At 41.9% G+C, this 21,726-nt stretch overlaps 1 protein-coding gene and 3 pseudogenes across 2 annotated transcripts; 1 reads left to right on the forward strand and 3 right to left on the reverse strand.

Annotated features, from left to right (window-relative positions):
• Nucleotides 1–263: 263 nt before the first annotated feature.
• LOC136506648 (uncharacterized) lies at nucleotides 264–2,917 on the reverse strand (annotated as a pseudogene).
• Nucleotides 2,918–4,559: 1,642 nt separating this feature from the next.
• Nucleotides 4,560–8,397, forward strand: LOC136551938 (rhamnogalacturonan I rhamnosyltransferase 1-like). Of its 2 annotated transcripts, none has more exons than XM_066543469.1 (8): nucleotides 4,560–4,899; nucleotides 5,419–5,486; nucleotides 5,580–5,668; nucleotides 5,753–5,918; nucleotides 6,000–6,289; nucleotides 7,129–7,333; nucleotides 7,530–7,687; nucleotides 7,765–7,955. In XM_066543469.1, exons 1-8 carry the CDS (start codon nucleotides 4,737–4,739, stop codon nucleotides 7,820–7,822), a joined length of 1,197 nt encoding a protein of 398 aa, XP_066399566.1. In that variant the 5' UTR covers nucleotides 4,560–4,736; the 3' UTR covers nucleotides 7,823–7,955. The 2 variants fall into 2 exon arrangements, with proteins under 2 accessions (XP_066399566.1, XP_066399563.1); XM_066543466.1 differs by having other exon boundaries at nucleotides 4,563–4,899; nucleotides 7,791–8,397.
• Nucleotides 8,398–16,214: 7,817 nt separating this feature from the next.
• On the reverse strand, nucleotides 16,215–17,582 carry LOC136468708 (protein ANTAGONIST OF LIKE HETEROCHROMATIN PROTEIN 1-like; annotated as a pseudogene).
• A 448-nt stretch (nucleotides 17,583–18,030) lies between these two features.
• LOC136468719 (glutathione S-transferase T3-like) lies at nucleotides 18,031–19,780 on the reverse strand (annotated as a pseudogene).
• Nucleotides 19,781–21,726: the final 1,946 nt, after the last annotated feature.

Raw genomic sequence — 21,726 nt, forward strand, 5'->3', positions numbered from 1 at the left:
TAATTTTGACACAATTTCATGATCACAATACCATTCCAAAAATATAGTAGATTTCATAAAGGTTCACACCATTCCAATAACATAAAGGTTCACATAATTTCATGGTCCAGATAACATAGTAGTTTTCATAAAGGTTCACACCATTTAAGTTACAATAACATAGGTCCAAATAAAATTAACTAAGGTCCAGATACATGTTCAGATACATAGGATAAGATCCAGATACAATTTCATGGTCACAATAACATTCTAGACACAAAGCATCAATTGATTTTCAGTTTTCTTGGCTTCAGTTTTTTTTGCTGGGCTCCTCTTTTGGACTGTCTTGCCTGGTGAGGCAGCAATGATAGGATCCACACCTTCACCTAGCAGTGTGTGGAGTCAGCTGCAATAAAAGTACCACTATGAGTCATTTTTTGCTTGTGTATAAGTATAAAACAATGAGAATTAATTTGTTGCATACCTTCTTGTCACCCTAATGGGGCTGTTTTGTATGATCTGCTCTCTTGTGAGCCTTGTGGGGCTGGAGAGTGCATTTGGGGCTGCTGGTGCCAAGACTTGGGCATTGGAAGGATTTGAGGCTGCCGGTGCCAAGACTTGGGCATTGGAAGGATTTGGGGCTGCTGGTGCCAAGACTTGGTCATTGGAAGGATTTGGGGCCAGTGGTGCCATTTCTTGCAGTGTTGGTTCAGCAGCACTGTCCCCTCCCTTCTTTGCTCTCTTTGTTGGGATCTTTGCATTCTCACCATACTTTGTTGTATTTTCCTTGGCTTCCTTTGCCTGCAAGTTTAGAGACAAATATTCAAGTTAATGAGCACAATAATTTAGGACAGCAAGTGAATATAGTAGGTCTTGCCTTTTCTTAGTCCCATTAAGATGGCATTTGTAGCTTGTTTCACCATGGCCCAATTCTCCACATCTCTTGCACTTTCTTTTGCCTCTAATCATCGTTTTCTTGCCGTTTTGTGCCTCATTTGCAGCTTGTTTATCTGCCTCATTTGCTGCTTCTTTGGCTGCCTTCTTTCCTTTGCTTCCACTATCTTCAAGGAAGCTTTTCATCCTAAGTTTCTGTACCTACCAGCTGCCTTCTTGTCAAGGGGTGCCTTAAGCACAAACGACAAATCAACATCTGGCCACTGTGACCTATCAGGCAATGGCTCTATAAGTCTCTCATAGGCTGCCTGGAACCTCTCAACAGAGTAATACTCGTGCACAAAATCCTCCATATTTACATTAGCAGACTGTACACTTGTTATCAAAGCCAAAGCATGATGGCAAGGCTTACTAGTATACTGCCACTCAAGGCAGGTGCACTCATGAAGATGACTTCACAACATGTCTACTATTAGCAATGTTTTTCTAAACGGTAAACGGTCTTTACACGGTCGCCCTTCGTTTAGCGTTTAGGCTGTTTACACAGTGTTTAAACGAAGTTAAACGGTCTAAATGGTTTTGTACTTTTTAAAAAAATACATATAATTATATATGTGCCTGTAAAAAATCAAGTATTCTAACATTTATACATATTTATCTGAGTAAAAATTAATTATTTTGGTATGTATATATATTTATGCATGTGAAAAGAATCAAATATAGATATTTATGCATGTAACATATCAAGTGTTCACATTTATAAATATAATAAACTTAAGTATATAAATTTATCCATACAAAACTAAACTAGATTTACCTCGTGTTCGCGCTAAACAACTGTTTAGCCCGTTTAATGTTGTTTATCTCCGTTCCGTTTAGGCCGATTAGACCGTTTTCTTGTTTTGTGATCGTTTAAACGGTCAACCGTTTAATTTCCGTTTACCCCCTAAACAAAATAGTTTACCACCGTTTACCGTTTACTGGCCGTTTAATCGACCGTTTAGGCCGTTTAGGCGAACACTGACTATTAGTGTTTGTGGTGTCCCAAATTTCTGTTGCAGAACTACAGGAGTCTACAACAGTCAAGTGCCCAAGTCCTCTTGTTCTTGCCTTCAACTGATGTATGACTGCTGGAAGGATCTTCCCATGAAGCCTTTCTAAAATTCTTCTCCTTTTCGCCCACAATATCATTATCATCTCTCTGATTTTATCTGTGAGCTCCACAATGGAAAGGTCTTTCCAGTCCTTGATCCAATTGTTAAACACTTCAGCAAGGTTATTAGTGATATAATCACATTTAATGTCAGGATTGAAGGCAAATCTCATCCACAGCTTATAATGGTGAGCCTCTGGCCAAACCAACACATCAGGAGTAGCTTCAACAATTGAATTGAAAAAGTAAACACAAACTTCTTGTCTATAAGCTCTAGCTGTGGGATACATCTTATAGAATACATCACCACCATACTTTTTAATAAAGTTGTTCATTAGATGCCTAAAGCACTCTCTATGTTCAGCCTTAGGAAACACTTTCTAAACTATATTTTTTAGACCTTTGCATGCATCTGACGAGATAGCTAAAACAGGAAGATCTCCTATGGCCTTATGCAAATAAGTCATAAACCAAGTCCAGTTATCTGTTGTCTCACCATCAATGAAGCCGAAAGCAACTGGTACAACCAGTTGTAACCATCTATACCACAAGCAGCAGCTAAATGACCATTCCATCTACCATTAAGTGTAGTAGAGTCTATGCTAAGGTATGGCCTATATCCTTCTAAGAAACCTTCAATGCATGGTTGTAGTGCATAAAAAAATCTATGGAAATAGAACATGCCATCTACCTTCTTACTGCCAATCTCAATAACACTGCCTGGAGACTTCTTTAGTACATCTGCCCTCCAATTGAAAAGCAGCTGAAAGCTATCTTCCCATTTGCCATACAATTCTCTCAAAGCAATTTGCCTACCTTTCCAAACAGTGTCATAATGAATTTGGCACTTCTCTCATCCTGCAAAGTTTTTTGCAGTTCCTTACACCCCATACTTGTTTTCTTTCTAAGGTGATGTATTACCTTTGTAGCAACCCAAGCACTGGTTGGTGTCGTAGTCTTCCTCCTAGCACTTGATGTACATGTGTGGTCACCAATAAACTTTGTCACCTGCAAAAAAATTAATTAGTGAATGCAAACAATAATAGAAGGACAAAAAATGCAAGTTAGTACCATAATGTTGCACCCATCAGGTTGTCTACGCCCAACAAGATGCCAACGACGATCTTCTCCTTTGTAATCAGCAATGTATCTAGTTGGGCCTATTTTGACAATGTGTAGTTCAAACTCTTCATTTATAGCAAATTGTCTCACAACCAATCTAAACTCCTTCATGTTAGGATACACTATGCCAAGATCCATTCTAGGCCGATTTGGATCATGCACCACAGTCCTCTCCCCTGGTAAATAGTCATCAACATCAATGGCTGCCCCAGTTGTATCAACTTCCCAAGTATCGTCGTTCTGTTCACCGCAAACTTTCCTAGCCGCCTCCCTTGCCTTATCAGCCTCCTCATCCTCAAGCCTAAGTCCCAACAATGCATACATCACCTCATCATCCACCATCTCTATTCTTTCCTCTTCATCTCGACTTTCTTCAATGCATAGCGTATCCCAATCAACAAGAGGTGTCCGCAGCTGCTGTGCAGGAGGTTCTACCGCTGCTAAGTTAAGTTCAGGCTCTCTATCGAGCCTAGTACAGAAAAAAATGGTACAATTAGGAGATCTCCAAAGTTAGATTACCACAATAAATTAGAGGACTAAGAATTATTCTTTTTTTACTTCTTAATTACCACTAGAATGGTTCAAAGTTCTATGTACATGAGCACAGCCTAGGTGCCATTTTATCATTGAAAAACATCATATGAGCATAAACTTAATAAATGAAAAGGCATTGGGTTATGAGGGTCAACCTAATAAATCAAAAGCCATCAGGTTTATCGCGAACGTCCAGACCATTGAAAACAAGAAAAGATTAATTTAGTTTAATGATGGGTCTAAAAAACCAGGCAATCAAGTTCATAACTCAGAAACTATCATATGGGAGCACTGGTAAAAAAGAAGCTAAATAATAGAGCATTCGTGAGACAATGAAGAAGGTACGTAGAACCGCACTAGGCTCACAAAAGAAGCCGGCATTATGGTGAACCATATGCTATGCTAATCTACACTAATAGAGGCTAATCTACACGCTAGCAAGAATGCGTGTCCTAGGATGAGATCTGACCGGTGGTTGTCCATCCAGCACTTGGAGCAGCGCGGGCGTGGGCGACGGTGCCAGACCCCTGGCCGGCTATGGGGAGACAACCGAGGAGGTGGGCTAGCGCGGACGCGCTGGGGCGGTGGCGGGGGGCTCTCGACGAGTACGCGTCAGCCCTGGCGACGTCGGTCCGTCCCGTGACCGAACGCATGGAGGATCGAATGGATTGGATACGAGAGATACGGTTGCTGGTGAGCCGATGCAAAACGGGAAAGAAAAGAGGTCACGAAAAAAAATTTGGCAACAATATACAGCAAAGACATTCTAGCGAACATGTTAGTTTTATAATGACAAACAGATAAATCCCTTTTACGGGATGGTAAAAGAGCTTATGGCAAAATTCCAATTATCTCGGCGTCACCTCACCGCCCTCCCGTCCCCGTCCCCGTCCCCACTCCTCACCAGGCCAACAAAATCACCTCCCGCCCCTCGCGAATCTTCTTGAACGTTCTCGAACCGCCGGGTATCGAAATCGCCGCCGTCCGGAGCCGCTCAATGCCCGCGGCGATCGGGAGGCGGCCGCCCGCCCGCCGGGCCTAGGCCGCGCGTGCGATGGCGAGGTCGAGGCCTAGGGTTTGGCTCGTGGCGGGCTGCGCCGCCGTCCTGCTGTGGGCCTCCGTCGCGCAGCTCGTCGCCGTGGGCCGCCTTCTCCTCCTTTTTGGCCTCGCGGGCGACGCCCATCCCTCGCCTCCACCTTCCGCGCTTCCGCCCCCGAGTGCGTTGGTTTCCTTATTGTTCTGTATTTCTGGTGTAGTTCGATTTGATTTTGTTCTTATTACTGCTCTATTGCATGGAACTTCATAGAGTACTGAGCTAGTGAAAATGGAAAAAATATTGTGAGTTACAAATGCTGAAGTGTATCTGAGTCGTACTAGTGTGCAGCTGTGATTGTCCGTGCGCAACTTGGCACTGGCACGCGTATTAACCTGTAAATGTTGCTGCTGAATGCATTGTTGCGACTATTATCGAGATAAAAGTATAAGTATGTTGACTCGGAAAGTCATGCCAACCATATACTGCTGTATAATGTATAGTAATGCTTTGATCGATTGACACCCTCGTATTTTTCTTGAGGCACTAGCACTATTGAAATGTGAAGTTACCAATAGGCTTCATGTTTTGTTGAGAACTTGAGTTGAATTGTTGTAGATTCTGTAGACCTTTGTTGATACACAGCTGCTGCATTCAATCCCCACTGCAATTTGGCAATTTGATCACTGTTAATTTTTTTCAGGAATATACAAGAGCAATGGTTATCTGAAGGTATCTTGTAATGGTGGTCTGAATCAGATGCGCTCAGAGGTCATTGTTGTTTGCTTTCTTCTTCCATTCAACTTCGTGTTTCCTTTTTTCTTTCCTAACATTCTTTGCTGTTTGGTACCTCCATTTATTCAGATATGTGACATGGTGGCAGTTGCTCGTCTTCTAAACCTCACTATGGTTGTCCCAGAACTTGACAAGAGATCATTCTGGGCTGATCAAAGGTAACCATCATTTTATTTGAGAGATGCACTATGGAACTAACCATATTAACATCTAAAGTGAGTAGTGTTCGTTGTGGTCGACAGTAATTTTGGAGACATATTTGATGTGAGGCATTTCATCGACTCATTGAGAGATGAGGTGCACATCATTAAACAGCTTCCAGAGAAGCTTGGTCCAACAGATTCAGACATTATTATACTTGAAATGCCACCTGTGAGCTGGTCAGATGAAAAATATTACTTGCATCAGGTTTGTAACTCATCTTGATGTGTCCTTGTTTTCATGGTAACTGATCCACTGTATCCTCTTGACAATCTCTCACCCGTGCAGATCTTACCACTGTTCAGCAAATACAGTGTCATCCATTTTAACAAAACAGATGCTCGCTTAGCCAATAATGGTATCAGTACAGAGCTTCAACTGCTTAGATGCCGTGTTAATTTTCATGCACTGAAATTCACACCTCAAATTGAGGGACTAGGGAATAAACTGGTACATAAACTGCGAGCCAAGGGATCATTTGTAGCCTTGCATTTACGCTATGAGATGGATATGCTGGCGTTTTCTGGTTGCAACCATGGCCTTTCACCTGAAGAAGCTGAGGAGCTCAAAAAAATGAGGTTTGTGGCTAATCCTGTGCTGCCTTCCTTAGTAACATAACTATGTTTTGGATATGACCCACGTAATTCTTTATAGGAAGTGGCAAGTTATCATATTACTTGAATGATTTTTATACTTTGTATAGTTACCGTTCAAGAAGGGGAAACCAATTGTTATGTACTTAAATTTGGCTGCCATGTCAAATACTGGCATAGATAATGTGCATAACAGGCAATTTCATGTTATTCTCCAAAGCATTATTATTTTAATTTGGTGTTCTTCATTGTAAGCAAAGTTTGTGACATCACTGCTGTTAGCAAAATTGACTACTAAAAAATTACTCATTAGTTCTTAGGTTTGTTAAATTAGTTTAGTGCCAGCTTATTCTGCCCATACTTATTTTAAAGATCTGATTGCAAAATGATGCAGGAGGCACCACATTATTGAATTATCTCCTTTCCTTCAATTCAATCCAATGACTAGAATTGCATAAAGAAAAAGGTATTTAATGCTAACCATAGAATCTCGATCCTACTGTGAGAAACATTTGATAAATCACAGTACAACCTGAAACCCACATACCCACATATATCTTGGAAACAGTGAAAGCAACAATGCAAAATTATTTTTTCTTAATTGGCATTTGTATCTTATTAGGTAAACAACTCATTCGTAATGTAAATTTCATTATAACTGTAAAATGAGAATAGGGCCCTGCACAATGTGTGGCTCAAACCCAAGTTTATACTACTCTACATGTGGTGCTTATTGACTGTTATTAGACTTGGCCTGGGAGGTACAGTAGGTTCTTTCACCAGGTGCTAGTTTTGAAGTAACTAACATTTTTTTTGCCAATCAGGTATGCCTATCCATGGTGGAGAGATAAAGAAATTGATTCCCAAGCCAAGAGGTCGCAAGGATTATGCCCACTTACTCCTGAGGAGGCATCACTTGTTTTGAAAGCTCTAGGATTTCAAAAGGATGCTCTTATATACATCGCAGCTGGTGAAATTTATGGGGGAGATAGGAGACTAGAACCACTACGGGCTGCTTTTCCAAACCTAGTAAGTATCCTTTCTTTGTAAAAAAAAAACATTCAATTATAATTCCCTTAATTGTGTCATGGCAATAAATCTTTCACAGTTCTCTGATTTTCCCTATTTTCTGCCAACACCGCATTTCAGTTTCGTTTGCACAGCATGTCTGCCCCCCCAGTATTCAACCAAATTCGCTGTATAAGCAGTGTTGAATATTTTTCAGGTACGAAAGGAGATGCTGCTAAACTCTGAAGTTCTGCGTCAGTTCCAAAATCACTCTTCCCAGATGGCTGCACTTGATTTCATTGTATCCACAGCTAGTGATGTTTTCATTCCCACTTTCGATGGTAATATGGCAAAGCTTGTTGAAGGTCACCGAAGGTATGAATATATACAGATAGAGGTCATCTTATGAAATCAATTGCTTATTTAGAATAAATACAGCTGTTGATTGCAAGATACTTGTTTGGATCATTTTCTTCAGGTTCCTGGGTTTCCGGAGAAGTGTGGTGCTAGACCGACAGAAATTAGTTGAACTTCTAGACCTGTACACCAACAAGACAATCTCTTGGGACAATTTTGCATCTTCTGTTCAGGAAGCTCATAGGAACCGTGTAGCTCAACCATCCTGCAGGCGGAAACTTGAAAACAGACCAAAAGAAGAGGATTACTTCTATGCTAACCCCCACGAATGCCTAGCCAATTCAACCTTGTGCAGCTAAACTGAGTTTCTGGTTTCTGTAAGGTGATCAGATGAGCTTGAAATTATTTCCATGCAGGCAGTGGCGCACAGTCGTTTTGATGTCGTGTTGTGAGGGACCGAAGCCAGCTTACACAGCCCATCACGATCTTTTGACTTTACATTCCTTATTGTCCTGTTGTATAGGTCAGTTGTACTCTCCTCTATTGATTCGTTCGCGTTCCAACATGCAAAAAGGGGCCTGTTTGGAGCATGTAAATTTTGGTTTGTTGTCTACCAAACTTGTTCATTGGTGACTAACTCGTGCTGCTAGGCCAAAGGGTTAGTTTTTTCTTCTTTTGCATTTTTTCTAATTTTTACAAATGCTTAGTGGAATTATCACCTTTTAAAATTGTGCTATGTCAAAGGAGTGCTGAACCTGCCTGCCTTTCTTTTATGGAAAAGGCTGTCCAGTTTGCTTGGTGCATCAGGGTTTTCGATGAATGCTTTTACTGTTAGCAAACCCTTCTCTAAGAGCATCTCCAAGAGTTTCTAAAAAAAACAAGAGAACTGCTCTAGTGCTCCTCTTTTTAAAAATGCGTGGATCTCAAAGCAGCCAATATAAATGATTAGTTTTTCTAAATTGTTTTTTCCAAAGACACGCTTGGGCCTGGCCCGTTCAAGCTCAACCCATGTCCACCACTGATCACCCTGATCCAAAGCCAAACGCATCTTCCAGATCCCCTTTCTTCGGTGGCCACTCAATTTGTTTCCTCGTCGACGGACGGGTGCGCCATCGCGGCATCGGCGCACATCGCCGGAGGGAAAGCAACTCAGGTGCTCGTGCAGTTCCAAAGCTGTAGTCAGGCAATGCTGGCACCACCCACGGGCTTTGCCCTCTCTCGTCATCAGTTCCATCTCCATCGTCCGGCACAGGTCCACTGCTGTTGCCGCCCTCTTGGTCCCGCCGGGAATGGTCGTCAGTGTCGTCTCCTTATAATGATCGAGTAAATGGAGCGGGCGCTGGAAGAGAGTGAGAAAAAATCTGGCTTGGCGCATGAGCACCCGAGTCGTTTTCCTCCAGTCAACATGCGGCGACGCCACGACGGCAAGCACACAGCAACAGCGCGGTCAGGGCTGGACACGGGCTGGGTTAGACGGACCGGGCTCATCGGGACCCAAGAGAAAAACAATTAAGAAAAAGCTAATTAATTACATGGACTGCTTCGAGATCTGTGCTATTTTTTTTTGGAAAGAGGAGTATTGAAGCAATTCTCAAAAAACAATTAGTAAATCAATGAGTTTTTAAGTGGCTAAAAAAGTTTTGATCATATTTGTTGGGTTGCTCCAAAGATAGAAGACAAATTTGCATCAGTAATCTCAGATCATTTTCAAATCACCCTAACTTTTTTTACTCTATTTCTCTCTTGTACATTTGCATTAAAAACCTTGTCTTTATTTCATATTATTTCCCACGTCCTTCCACTCCAGATTGTCCAATTGATATGCACACATATTTTTGCATGATTTGGTCGATTTTTCTAGTTGAGATAATAAGTTGTTGGAGAGTGTGTTTTTTTTCAATGCTGACAAAAGATAAAGATTGGGAGTGGGTTTTGGAAACTCTCTGAGATGCTCTAATTTAATAAGCGGGCAACAATAGGTAGGAGGCAATCAAGGCAACATGGCGAAGGCCCCAGGCGCAGCACCGGCTCCGCCCGATCGGGTGCAGGTGCGCCGGGCAGACGATACTATTATATGAGGCTCGATCATGCTACATTCACATCCTAGCATATTAAGGGCAGCAGCCAGCAGCCAGCAGCTTATCAGCCTGTTCGGTTGGCTGATTCATATCGTTGCTGGTTCGTGAAGAAGTACTGCTGACTGGTTTGTGTGAGAGAAAAATACTGTTCCGGCTGGAAATTTACGATCTTTTACGACAAGCCACAGTCAAACGAACAGGCTCTGTAATGGCAATGGCTAGCTTGTTCTATCCACAACTAGTGACTTGCACGCTCCCATGCACGCCTATGATCATCACGATTTTACTCAGATAAATGTTTGCAGGGCAATTAAACACCAATAGGAGTGCATGTAAATATGCATAGTACATCAATGTAGTTATTGCTACATTGTCCATAGCCAAGACAGTCAAGAGGTTGGTTCATACAGTTTGCCTGGCAAGGTAAGCGAACGAAAATATACACGAATGCCATTATTGACTAATAGAGTATGATCTGATTGTTAACTATGGTGCTCAAAGTTCTCGTTCTGAAGTAGTTTAGTGGTACTTCCAACTCACCGCAGAGGTTAGAAATATGTTGCAATGGTTAAGAGTGGAGTCTCCATAGTGCTAATATGCTAATTAAGATGCAGTTATTTCCCTGTAAGCCACTCCAACACATATGGATTGATGTCAATCCGACCACATCCAAACAAGGCCTAAGTTGGGTGCAACTGCTGCTTTCGTGCGTTTACTTCTAGTCGTTCTGGAATGTATATGATCATTCCAGAGCCTGCTGTGTGCTGTGCTTTGTTATAGAGTAAGGACTTATTTGTCTACGCCAGATTATTCAGCTAATTAAACAGATCACGAAACATCGTGGGGAATGATGATTTAAATAGTATATTACTATGTGAGAACAATTCCTGTCTAATAGGAAACGTAATTCCTGTCTATGCGAGAATTGCAATATTGGGCTGAGTTATATGCTGAGATGGATCAAACTCAACTCGTCGAAGGCGCCAACCTGATGCTTAAAGTTGCGAAGGAGGTCCTGGCGGCCCAGACTGCAAGACAAGCGAATCTACTTTCTACTCCAGAATATGATCCAGAGCAAGAAGATGGCTCCGCTTGAATGGACAGTCCTCGGTTCCTGTTCAGAGCTTTTGTCTGTATGGTTAACCCTGTGTGGGGGCTTCTCTTCTGGATGTTCTAATGAAGTCCTCGGTTCTTTCTGATGTAACTTCTTAAATTCTGAAGGTTGCTTAAACGATGTGAGCAAGCTATGGCCCAGGTCTTTTCTGGTTGCGGTAGTTGAGTAGTGATCAGTCCTTTTCGATGGTTAGCTTTTCAGTTGTTAGATGGTTTGGAAGGTTCCTTCTCTTAGTGCTGTCTTTCTGTAAAACTCTGAATGATTGCTTTTCCGTTAAGCTTTAATGGAAATGGGGGTTCCTCTGGAAAAAAGGAAGCGTAATGTTCATGTAGGATGAGGAGGCACCTATCACGGCTAGTAGATTTGTTTTCTTCTACTGCAGATTCATCAAGGGGACGTGCTTTATTTAAACGGCGTTGGGAAAAGATGTATCCAAGCACTGGTGCTACCTACGTAGCTGCTTACGTGGAGGTGAGAGATAAAAATAAAGACTATTTTATACATTCAACAAAGACTATTTTATACATTCTTATTTTTCTTCGTACTATTAGACTTATATGTTCCTTTCTCAGATTGTAGGACAACGTAAAATAGATCAGTTATTTGTTCATCGCCTACTCTCTCTCTCCTACTTTTTCCTTATCCACGTCAGACCTACTTTTTCCCTGTCCACGTCAAAATAGCTAGCCAAATAGCTAGCTGTTAGCTGTTGAGGACACCTTTATACTACGCTGACCTGACTGCTCGACACTACTACATTTTATAAATGGAATTAAGGCATGCTAAATCTGACAGTGTAGTTAGCACCCTCCTGGCATCACTTTTGGCTTCACCCCTAGAGTTTTTATAGCCTTATAGGTATGCTTATTGGTTGGGTACTTTTGCTCCTATATGGAGGCATGGCACATATACATGTCACCCTATTTTTTCGCAGTGTGGTGTAAAAAGATGCGGAGAGAAATTAATTCATGAAGTATATATGAGCAACAACACCAAGATGGATTAAAGCATCACAGGGAGTGACTATGAACATACACGTGTATTGATCCCTGGAGATCTATGGGGGAGGAGGACCACAGTTTATGGGGGTTTCCAAATAATTAATTAGGTCAGCAAACCAAAGCATGGTATGAAAAATCAAAGATTACAGGGAATAATTATATCCATGGCCTGCAATTATTATGAATGCAACATAAACTGGATGCAGGATGTATCATATATCAGCTTAGCAAAGCATCTAGGAATCATGTTCTAGCAATGTCAATCCATGCAATTCAATAAGCAGTCAACATTACCTTTCCTAGAACACGCAGGAGAGCTGCGCATCATTGTATTAAGAAGAAAAAAGGGGAACCCTTACAAAACACCACCACACACCCAAAAGGAAGCTAAAAATCATCTTCACACCAAGAAAAAAAATTTGATACGACCGCAACCTAAATAACACAAACCCTACAGAGACGACTGTGTGAAAAGGTAAAGAATACCTTTAGCCCTAGCCAAACCCCATAACTGTAACTCCTCACTAGCAAGCAATAAAGCTCTAGTCAAACAAGCTGGTACAACATCAAAACCGCGGTGATTCCATATGGTCCAAACCCCAAGAATCACAAGGGAGTTGAGGCCTTTCTGCAGTTGTCCTCCAACAGCAAGAATAACCTTCTCCCACCAATCATCAAAGAACTCTTCTCCAATCTGAGGGGCAAGGATTTGTAGGCCTACACTTTGAAGCAAGCTGAACCAAAAATCTCTAGCAAAGACACAAAAAAGGAGAAGATGGTTTATGGATTCCTCAGCTTGATCACAATGAGGACACCTCTCTGGATGAGGGAGCCCTCTTCTTGCCAGCCAATCGGCCGTCCAACACCTGTAATGAGCTACTAGCTACATGAGGAATTTACACTTGCCAGGAGCCCAAGATCTCCAAGCCCTATGGTAAGGCCTAAAGGAGTGCATTCCTTGGCGGAAATTCATATACGCTGACCTAGCCGAATGGAGAACAACAGATTGTGGTGGTTTTCCAAATAATCAATTAGTTCAGGTAAACAAAGTTTGCTTTAGAATCCAAGGCTACAAGTACTATCTATGTGCACGGCTTGCAATTATGAATGCAGCCTGCAAAGGTTAAGGTAAGCAAAAGTGACACTATTTTTTAAAACATGTGCAGAAAATGTACTAAATGAACTGTAAGAATTCAATTAATTCCAGTAGGCAAAGTATGATGTACAGATGCAAGGTTAAGGTAAATATTGTATGCATGGCCTGTAATTATGATTGCAGCATGCAAAGTGACTATTTTTTTTTGGCAAAACACAAAGTAACACTAATTGAATATAGCATGCATCATTATTATACAACATCTAGAGAAACAGTTCTTTAACAAATAGACCAACCAATCATTCTTGTTCCTGAAAAGTGTACGTAAAGAGAAGATTTAAGCTCTTCATTCACATGATCACATCCCAATACTTAGCCTCATATGGCAGGAATAAAAATGTGTGATGGAGAAATGGGGGAGCAGTATCGAGCGGAAAATTACATTACCTATCAAATGTCAATGAATGCTTATCCCAATCACATACCTTGTCTAAAAAAGAGATGTTAGCTCAAGTGGAGGAACAAACAGAAAAAACAATAGAACCAAAACTAAATAAAGTGTAGCAAGTCCAACTGAATAAAACCCATCCTGCAAAAGAAGGAAAGACAAGGAAAAAAGACAGAGAAGAAGCATAACACAGGCCCACACGAAGAAGTGACAATTACATAAGGATTATATAACTTAATGCAAGTGTTTTAGTGAGGAGGGAACTCACGTTAAAGTTCTGATGGAAGAAAATAGGAAATCTCCAACACATATCTAATTTCTAAAGTCTTTGCAAGCAAAAGAAAATTGTAGAAAATTAATATCTGGGTTGAAATAGCAAAAAATGCTTACAATTGAAAGCAACAAGATACCTTTTATATAACATAAATATATTAAAATAAAGGAGAGATCATCCTAGGTCTCCCAAATCATATTGTTTTAGAAGATGGAAAACTAATAAATTATTAACAGCCGATCATAGACAAGTGTGGTTACCAGATGTTCTAGCTAGCCATAATAAGTAATAACACACACATATAAAAAAGATGGAAATGTAGCCATTACCATACCTAAGCGTATTTTATTTTATTTGGAATCAAGAACAGTCATTTGTTGGTTGCTGGATTAATACTCGGCCAGTAGAAAATAAACTACATGAAATCCTTTTCCACTGTACAACCAGCATGAATGAGGTTGTTGTTATAGTCACTATACCTGAAAGCCATGCACTTGTATTGGCAATCTTTGTCGGGCAATTTGTTGCACAGCGCGTCAAGGACCACTGTTATGTTCAAAATCAACAAAAAGAAAGAAATAAATTTCAATTGCTAGCGAAGGAAAGGCACAAAAAACTGTTATTTGAGTTTGGATTTGGCTCTTCAAAACGAAATATGCAAGGATGGAACAGCGTGGAGTCAAGCCAATAAATAGAGGATTGTGGGTTCGCAGTGAAGTAGCGTTTGTATAGGAGACTGTGGATAGCGTCTTCTATAGCAGGGTTAAGGCCCCGTTTAGATGCGAAATTTTTTGGTTTTTGGCTACTGTAGCACTTTCGTTTGTATTTGGTAAAAATTATCCAATTATGGACTATTTAGGCTTAAAAGATTCGTCTCGTTAATTACGGACAAACTGTGCAATTAGTTATTCTTTTTACCTGCATTTAATACTCCATGCATGTGCCGCAAGATTTGATGTGACGGGGAATCTTGAAAAATTTTGGATTTTGGCTTACATCTAAACGGGGCCTAAGTTCCCAATAATGGAATATTAAAAATAAAAAAAATGGAACTTATATCAATACTAACATGATGTTTCCTCAATATAATTAGAATTTAGAAGTTTCTATATATATTTCACAGTATGAAACCACAAAGAAACATAAAAAAAATATAAAAATATAAAGAAGGTATGCATAGAGAAATATAAAAAATATAAAGAAGGTATGCATAGAGAAATTAACCCTAAGTTCCCATATCAACTGAAAAGAATATATAATTTCCCAACCCATAATTCTTTATTATCACCAAAATCATCATCATTATTATCACCTGACCATCCAGGAGTCATTATTATCACACGACCATCCAGGAATAGTAATAGTAACCTAGCAATAGCTGATGCTAAATTCCAATATGCATCTATCCACGCTGTGCAGGGACAGAAGCGGGTGAGCGTTCACCATTGAGAGAGGAGCCTATGGCTATCGCCTCCTCGAGGCGGAGGTCACTGGAGAGAAGTCACCGGAAGGCCTCGGCGCGGGTGAGGGTATGGCAGCTGCTCTGGAGGAGGCAGACGAGCCCCGCGAGGGAGTACTCCTCGAGGCGTCGGAGTTCGGCGAAGCCAGGGTCGGATAAATAAGTGCGGGCGTTGGCGACGATGTTGGAAACGGGGTCGCTGAGTTTGCCGTAGCAGTGGCCTGCGTGGAGAACGGCCTCGAGCGATGCCTCCTCGCCGTGGCCGAGACGGCGGGGGCGGGGGTTAGGGTTTGCCGGTTTGGAAGATGGGATCGGAGGGGCGGGTGGATTGGCACACAACAACCTTCACTCTTTGATCTGGGGCCGCTTGTATATATAGACACAGAGTTAGGGGGCTCTGACCGGCGCTTACGCACTTGCACAGATACTAACCTAAGTCCTGGCCAGTCTCAATGCTTAGTTTTACTACACGGTTTTTAAAAAGCCACATCACCTTTAGTGGGATGAAACAATGAATGAAACTCGCCTTCACAGTGCAACGATTTCATTGCACCAATTCCAAAATTAATCAAATCATTTAATTGCTGTTGAATGAAGGATCATATGCACCGATTAACTGTGTAGCCATTGACACACACAAACACACAGAGATAACATTACCATTGTTCAGATAAATGGAACAGCCTCAGATAAACGGAGATATAGCCTTCAGCCTTGCACACGGCCAGACAAACAGAACAACAGCATTCAACCTTGTTCAGAGATAACTAGAGCATACGACTGGAACTTAGATAGTAAACTAAGATATATAGATAAAAAAAAGTTCAGATAGCCATTAGCCTTGCACACGGCCTCTCACTAGTTCTTCTCTGCACCCCATACGTTCAGTACTGTAGGATCAGATTGCCTTCAGCCTTGGTTTCAGATTTGCCTTCAGCCTTGGTTTCAGCCTGCAGAAAGAAAAAAATGTTCAGCATGAGCTCTCAGGCTTCACAAAAAAACAGTGCAGGATCAGATCACAGATGAAGTAGTCAAATTCTTAAGCTTTATAACTAACTACAATAGATTACAATTCTTAATGCATAAGATAGTCACAAGTACCAGATATATGTGCACGTCCACCAAACTTATTCTAAATATGTTCAACCAAATCATTCTTAAGTCGGCGATGAGCCGATTTATCTCGAATAGAAGTGTCTTTTTCTAAAGCTCTCTCTAACGGAACATTCTGATCTGGAGAGAATTCCGGTTCTTGAACCGATGATGAACTAGGAGGCACATTTAGATCTAGATTTTCTTCAATAATGTCTTGTTCCTTCTCATCTTCAACTATCATATTGTGAAGTATGATGCAAGCTAGCATGACATCACGGAGTACAGCTCGGTCATATAGACGAGCTGGTCGTTTTAAGATGCAAAATCACCACTGCAATACACCAAAGGCTCTCTCGATATCCTTTCTTGCCCCTTCTTGTTCCTATGCATACAACTTCTCCTTGTCAGTGATAGGGAGTCGTATTGACTTAACAAACACTGCCCATTCAAGGTATATTCCATCAACGAGAAAATACCCAATGTTGTGTTGATTCCCATTTACCATGTACTGGACTCTAGGAGCTTGTCCTTTTAGCTCATTGATAAAGACAGTGGACTGGTTCAAAACATTAATATCATTGTTAGAACCCGCTATTCCAAAGAACGCATGCCAAATCCAAAGATCATGTGATGCCACAGCCTCAAGTATCAGCGTCGGCACTTTCTGATCACCCCGAGTGAACTGGCCCTTCCATGCATTTGGGCATCTTTCCCATTGCCAATGCATGCAGTCAATGCTGCCAAACATACCAGGAAAACCTCGTTTCTCACCAAGTTTGAGTAGACGTTCAGTATCTTCCATAGTGGGGCGCCTCAGGTGTCTCTCACCAAATACTTCTCTAACACCTTTCATAAAATTCTTCAACGCCTCCATTGCTGTAGTCTCTCCTATCTTCAAGTACTCATCTAGTTCATCTGCACCACTACCAGTAGCTAATTGTCGAATAGCTGCAGTACATTTTTGTAGTGGACTGAGCCCTTGCCGATTAACAGCATCCACTCTTTGAGTAAAATAATCAGACCATTGGCCTAATGCCTCCACAATGCGAAGGAAAAGTGGCCTAGACATACGAAATCTTCGACGAAAAATATTGGAAGGATAAAGAGGATTTTCTAAGAAATAATCATTCACTAGTTTTTTATGTGCTTCCTCTCGTGGCCTCTTGACGTGCTTCCTCGGATTGAATCGATGATCAGTAGCATCTTTTTGAAGACTTTCCATGGTGGACTGCATGAGCACCGTAGCTTGATCGAGAACATCATCTATGATCTGACCCTCAGCAAGGAATTCATCCAACGAGGATAGAGGATGTTGGCTTCCATCAGGGTTGTCATTTTCCTCAGACATCTTTGGAGAACATAAAAAAATAGTGAATACAAGAGGTAAGGAAAAGAGACGGCGCAGAGATGTGAAAGATGCATAAGTTACCTCAAAGTTCTGCACTACAATCTATAGAACTAGATGGCAAGAGAATGAGAAAGAGAGGAGGCCTTCGTGTGAGCAAAAGAGAGAAGGCTCAGGAGTCTATATATAAGTTCACATGCAGCAGTTTCACACCTCATATACATGTGAAAACTGCCATGCGTGCACTAGATGTGAAACTGCCAAAGATATATAATGCCAGGCTGCGGGACTACACCTCATATACATAGTGCAACAGTTTTCACACATATATAGTGCTACATTGATACTATATATAGTGCAGCATTAAGTCTTAAAATAAAGTGCTACATTAAGATACATGAACTGAGCAGTCACACAATATATAGTGCAGCAATAAGACAGAGAAAATACCTTAGTCAGCAAACAACTTTTCCTCAAGCTTACGTAATGCCTTGTCTCGGTTAGCCTTTTGATCTTCAGACATGTGACTTGTATCTTGATTGAGCAGGGAATTGTAAACTTGAAACATCCTTGCTTCCTTTTCCTCCGTTGTTGGCTTCAAATTTGCGTTTGATATCTTAAGCTATGCTTCCGTAACCTTTTCGCACTCCACCTTTCGATCTTGCTACACCTTGATAATTTTTTCAATATTGTCACCAAGGATGACAATTACGTCCATAATGTTATCCTTCTTGTGCTTTCCACTGCGCTCAGCCTTTGCTGCTTCTCTACCAATAGGCCGTGACTGTTCTTCTGGAACATCAAGTATCTCATTCTTGTCTTTCTCTTTTTCCTCAAACAGTGCACACCATTTGGGCTCCTCTTTTAATATCTTCCACCAATGCACCAACTGAAAATGCTTTCCAAACCTGGTTTCATATACCTTTTGTGCCTCTTCCTCTAACATATCGTCCGAGTATCCGCTTGTATGCATTTGAGCTATGTGAGTCCAAGCGTCATTGAAATCAGTGATCGAGGACTTGAGGCGTGACCAGTGAATCTTCAATTGGTTTATTTCTCTTCTAGGCTTCCCATTCCCTTTCCTGTTAAACTCCTCAGTGATTTCTTTCCAAAATGTATCAAATTTCTTGTCGTTACCCCTAATTGGGTCTTTTGAAACATTCAACCAAGCACTGGCCTACAAAATACGAAATAAAAAAAGATGAACAAATCGAGTATTGTACCAATCACTGGCCTACAAAAAGGAAAAAAAGTGATCAGTGATTACTAGTCTTGTTTCCTCGTCATGAGTCCAAAATCTTTTCTTTCCTCCCCTTTTTGCCTCATTGGTTTCCTCTTTGTCAATGTCAATATGCACCGTATTGTTTATTGAAGAGCCTTGTTTCACAGGTTGGGAAGTTCCTGTTCCATACGCATTTGGTGGTGGTGGTGGAGACATTGGATTGAAGGTCATAGTGTGACCAACCAAATGAAAATTTTCTCCTTGGACTTGTTGTTGATTAATCATATTTAGAAAACCACCTGGCGGATAGATCCTGAACATGTGTTGGACTATTGGTCAGGATAAAGTTTTGACTACAAAATGCATGGAGATTTCCATATATTTCTCTTGTCCTTGGATGGCTCTTGTCGCCAACAATGAAAGTACTACTACTTGGTTATGTATTAGGTACAGAATTCAGAAAAAATGTTTGCTTGGCCTAGTCACAATAAAGAAAGATTGGGCATTGTTGGTTTGCAGATGGAAAGAATGAACTAGTTGCATAGATAAATAAAGAAAGATTGGTATAGAAATCAGAAAGAATGAACTAGTTGCATAGATTGAAATCAAATGGTTACCATGAATTTGGGCATTGTTGGTTTGCAGATGCCAAATTTGGGGGAATGGCGCCCCATCTTGCTCCTTGTGGTGTCCATGGCGGCACAATGGATGTCGGCGTAGTAGAGGAGGAGCTAGGCACAGTAGGGCCGACAGTCGACGCAGCAGGGGTGGGGGTCATCACAGCTGGCGTTGCAGTCGGCGCAGCTGGGGATGAAATCGGCGGCGCTGGCGGTGGAACCAGTGGTGGCGTAGGCACGGCGGCCTTCTTCATGCCAAGCCGATGTTGGCGAGCGTTCCCTCCTCTACCAGGAAGGCGTCGCCCGGATTCCTTTACCGGCAGTGAATCCGTGGCGGCTCGCTTTGCCGGCGGCAGATCCATGGTGGCTTGCTGGCGCTAAACCCTAGGGATGGCGGACGGCGGATGCGGACGGCGGATAGGTTGGTTTACACGCGCGGACGGCGTGGGAGCTGGATGGTACAGGGAGGGAAGAATCCTCGACAGCGCGGGAGGATGGGGACGATGGTGGCCGGCTCCGTGCGCGCACGGGATTAGGGATGATGAAACGATCTTCCTCAACGCTGGTTTCACGCGAATACCAAGACTTTGGAAACAGTGCGACCTCGTTTCACCGAGATGAAACTTTCTCCTTCTCTCTCCTCCCCATTTCATGCAAAAATTCCTTTACTGCTGATGTGTCACCACATTAAATGTGCATGACATCCCTGTGAAACTCCCATTGAGACTGGCCTTAGACGCGAGTGCGACGGCACTGCTACCTAGGCACGGCGTGACGTCTTCCGGTGGCATGCTCGTGGCTGGCCAAGGTCGACAATCAAGCGCTCCGTTCGATAGGCTGGCTGGGCTGACGGGTGCTAGGCTTATCAGCCCAGCCGCTAGCACCAGCTTGATAGTGAAGACGGCGGGGAGCATCCGGGAGAGCCTTGCCGAGAGGCACGTCGGAGACCCACTTGCGCGTGGGGAAGGCCCGAGGCTATCCACGGAGTTACCCGACTAGGAGCTTGGCCCTTGCAAGGGATTCCTTGCGAGGGGCTCCAACAAGGACTAGGGGGAAGCTTGCGTGCTTCTCGATACCTCGGTAAAAATACCGGAGTCGTCGATGGGAGTTTGCATATCTCTACCTTGCTCTTTAAGCTTCCGCATTTATATTGATTGAATTACTTCTTTTGCGGTAGAGATAGCAACACACTAGCAAAACCGTAGTTGCACATTTAGATAGTTTATCTTTTGCATAGGTTTTGCTAAGGTTAGAAAAGGAGGCCATAGTTTAGAGTTAGAATTTTAAGTTGCCTAATTCACCCCCCCTCTTAGGCGTCACGGTCCCTTCAATTGGTATCAGAGCCAGGTTGGCTTAATTTGGACCTTTGGCTTAACCGCCGCTGAGCCGACGCTATTTAGAGTGGTTGGGATAGATACCTCTAGGCCTCCGCACTTTGATGGCACTAACTTCCCTTATTATAAGGCTAGAATGGCTTGCCACCTTGAGGCGGTTGATTTGAGTGTATGGAGAGTCACTTGTGACGGGATGAAAGCCATCAAGAATCCTGAAAAACTCATAAAGAGTGATGAAAAAGAAATGTATTTCAATGCTAGAGCTAAGAATTACTTGTTTGAATCATTTTGCATGGATGTGTTTAACAAAGTATTTACTTTAAATATGGCACATGAAATTTGGTTAAAACTCTAAGAGCTTCATGACAACACAAGTAATGTCCGTGAGCAAAAACATTATCTAGCTAAACAAAATTATGATTCCTTTACAATGAATGATGATGAGCTTGTTCGTGATATGTATTCTCGTTTGAATCTAATTATCAATGAGCTTCATTCAATAGGATTAATAAAGCCAGATGATGCGGACATCGTGAGGAAGATCATCTCCGTGCTACCACAAAAGAAATATGCAAGCATCATCATCATCCTTCACAACATGGAGGACTTGAGCACCATGACCCCGGGCATAGTTATTGGCAAGTTAGTGGCATTTGAAATGTCACGTAAGATGGGTAAAGAAGAAGCTTCTTCATCAAGCAAAGGCAAAGCTCTTGCATGTAGCGAGAAAAAAAAAGATGAAGGGGAAGCAAGTTGAGACAAGCTCAAGCTCAAGCTCCTCAAGTGAAGATGAAGAAAAAGATGAGGACGACGACGATGATGATGAAGATTCAAGTGATGACGATCAATCTTCCTCCTCCACCTCCGACCTTGATGAAGAATCAATCAAATTAATCAACAAGGTGGAGAAGATGATCCAAAGGCTCAATGTCAAGGGTGTGCCCATCCAAATTCAAGATCTCATTTTCACCAAT

Source organism: Miscanthus floridulus, chromosome 1 (genome assembly GCF_019320115.1).
Source record: "Miscanthus floridulus cultivar M001 chromosome 1, ASM1932011v1, whole genome shotgun sequence".
Taxonomy (NCBI): Eukaryota; Viridiplantae; Streptophyta; class Magnoliopsida; order Poales; family Poaceae; genus Miscanthus; species Miscanthus floridulus.